This window comes from Arachis duranensis, chromosome 1 (genome assembly GCF_000817695.3).
Source record: "Arachis duranensis cultivar V14167 chromosome 1, aradu.V14167.gnm2.J7QH, whole genome shotgun sequence".
Classification (NCBI taxonomy): domain Eukaryota; kingdom Viridiplantae; phylum Streptophyta; class Magnoliopsida; order Fabales; family Fabaceae; genus Arachis; species Arachis duranensis.
In genome coordinates this window covers 73,736,518-73,737,959 of record NC_029772.3, presented here as the reverse complement: position 1 = coordinate 73,737,959, position 1,442 = coordinate 73,736,518, and the positions used below count along the sequence as shown (strand labels likewise).

The window sequence follows — 1,442 nt, the reverse complement described above, 5'->3', positions numbered from 1 at the left end:
GTGATCATGTCATCGGAGAATATCTTGACTAGAATTGATAGGTAAGCTCTCAACTAATCATTCTTTCTTTCATTGACTCTAGCATTTGGCATGACATGGGTAACATTTTTTGTTTCTTAGCTTGTGATTCTAAGATAGAGAAAATCAAGTACCTCTAGAAAAATCTAGGACTAGCTAGCATCATTTTGCATCTGAAACCTGATTTTTTCCAATGGAAAAGAATAGCATATTTGAACATAGATGATGTTCCCTAGTTCCGAATTCGATTGAATAAAATCCTTGACTCATACATCATACATGGTCTTATAACTTCACGGTAAGAAATTAAGGTGATTTAATAGTTAGTGAATTATTAGATAATTTGACATGTTTGATTGAATTACTTAACATAATACATATCCACATTTTAACTATCATCTTCAAGTGAAGATGGTAGTCACCTTAATAGGTAATCCTATATGTGTTAAAAAGTCCGAAACTTTAAGACACGTGAGTCTCGCGTCTTCACACTTATATGATCTTCAGTTCATCCAAGAACCTTATAAAATGTTCTAATTAACAGATGCTTGGAGGAAGGAGCAGAGGACTTTCTATTAAAGCCGGTGAAGTTATCCGATGTAAGACGCTTAAAAGATTTCATCATGAAGGGTGAAGTGAAGGAAGGAGAGAAAAGATGCTGCAAAAGATCGCGATCTGAAGATTGCAGCCCATCGCCAATGACTCATCCCTGCGATTCATCGCTATTGTCATCGTTGTCTTCGTCTTCAGTACTTTCACCATTGTCACCATCTACCTTGTCCTCCAAGAAATCCAGATTGTGATAAAATATAAAGTAGCATCCTAAATGTATGCACACAATTTTTTGCTACACCAATGTTCAAATAGAACCTTTGTCGTGTATCTTGTATTTGTTCTATCCCCTGTACTATTGCTTATAGTATGTACATGGATTAAGAATGAAAAAAGAGAAAAAGAAAATTGAGTAAAATCAGAATCACTGATTCTTTTGCCCCAATTTCTGGTTGCTGATATTGCCCTTTGTAATTGTATAGTATCAAAGATTTGAACATTGGGCCACGGTTTTCTACTTAGTTTTTGTTTTTACAATCCCGATAAGTAACCAGTAAGGAGTGCAGTATAAGACACACCAGGACAATGTATATATATAAAATATAAGATATTTTTAGATAAATTATAATGATATTTTGATATTTTATTGATATTAAAATATAAATTAATTTTTTAATTATATTTAGTGTTTTTATTTAATTATATAAATATTTAAAATATTTTTTGTTTTAATAATTAATAATAAATATTATTTCTAAACTCATTTCAAGAATATATGTTAAGAATAATGCTAGACACATTCACATGTGATGATATTTAGATGTATCTGAGCGCGTCTAGGAAAGAATTTTTTATTTTTTATTAAGACACAG

At 31.2% G+C, this 1,442-nt stretch overlaps 1 protein-coding gene across 1 annotated transcript in view; it reads left to right on the top strand.

Moving 5' to 3' along the window:
* LOC107493153 (two-component response regulator ARR5) overlaps positions 1–1,203 on the top strand; it is a gene marked incomplete in the record, with an annotated part of 1,901 nt that extends 698 nt beyond the window's left edge. Inside the window, 2 exon segments of the mRNA XM_052257802.1 lie at positions 1–41; positions 563–1,203. Of these exon segments, the coding sequence (XP_052113762.1) occupies positions 1–41; positions 563–821 (300 nt within the window).
* Positions 1,204–1,442: the final 239 nt, after the last annotated feature.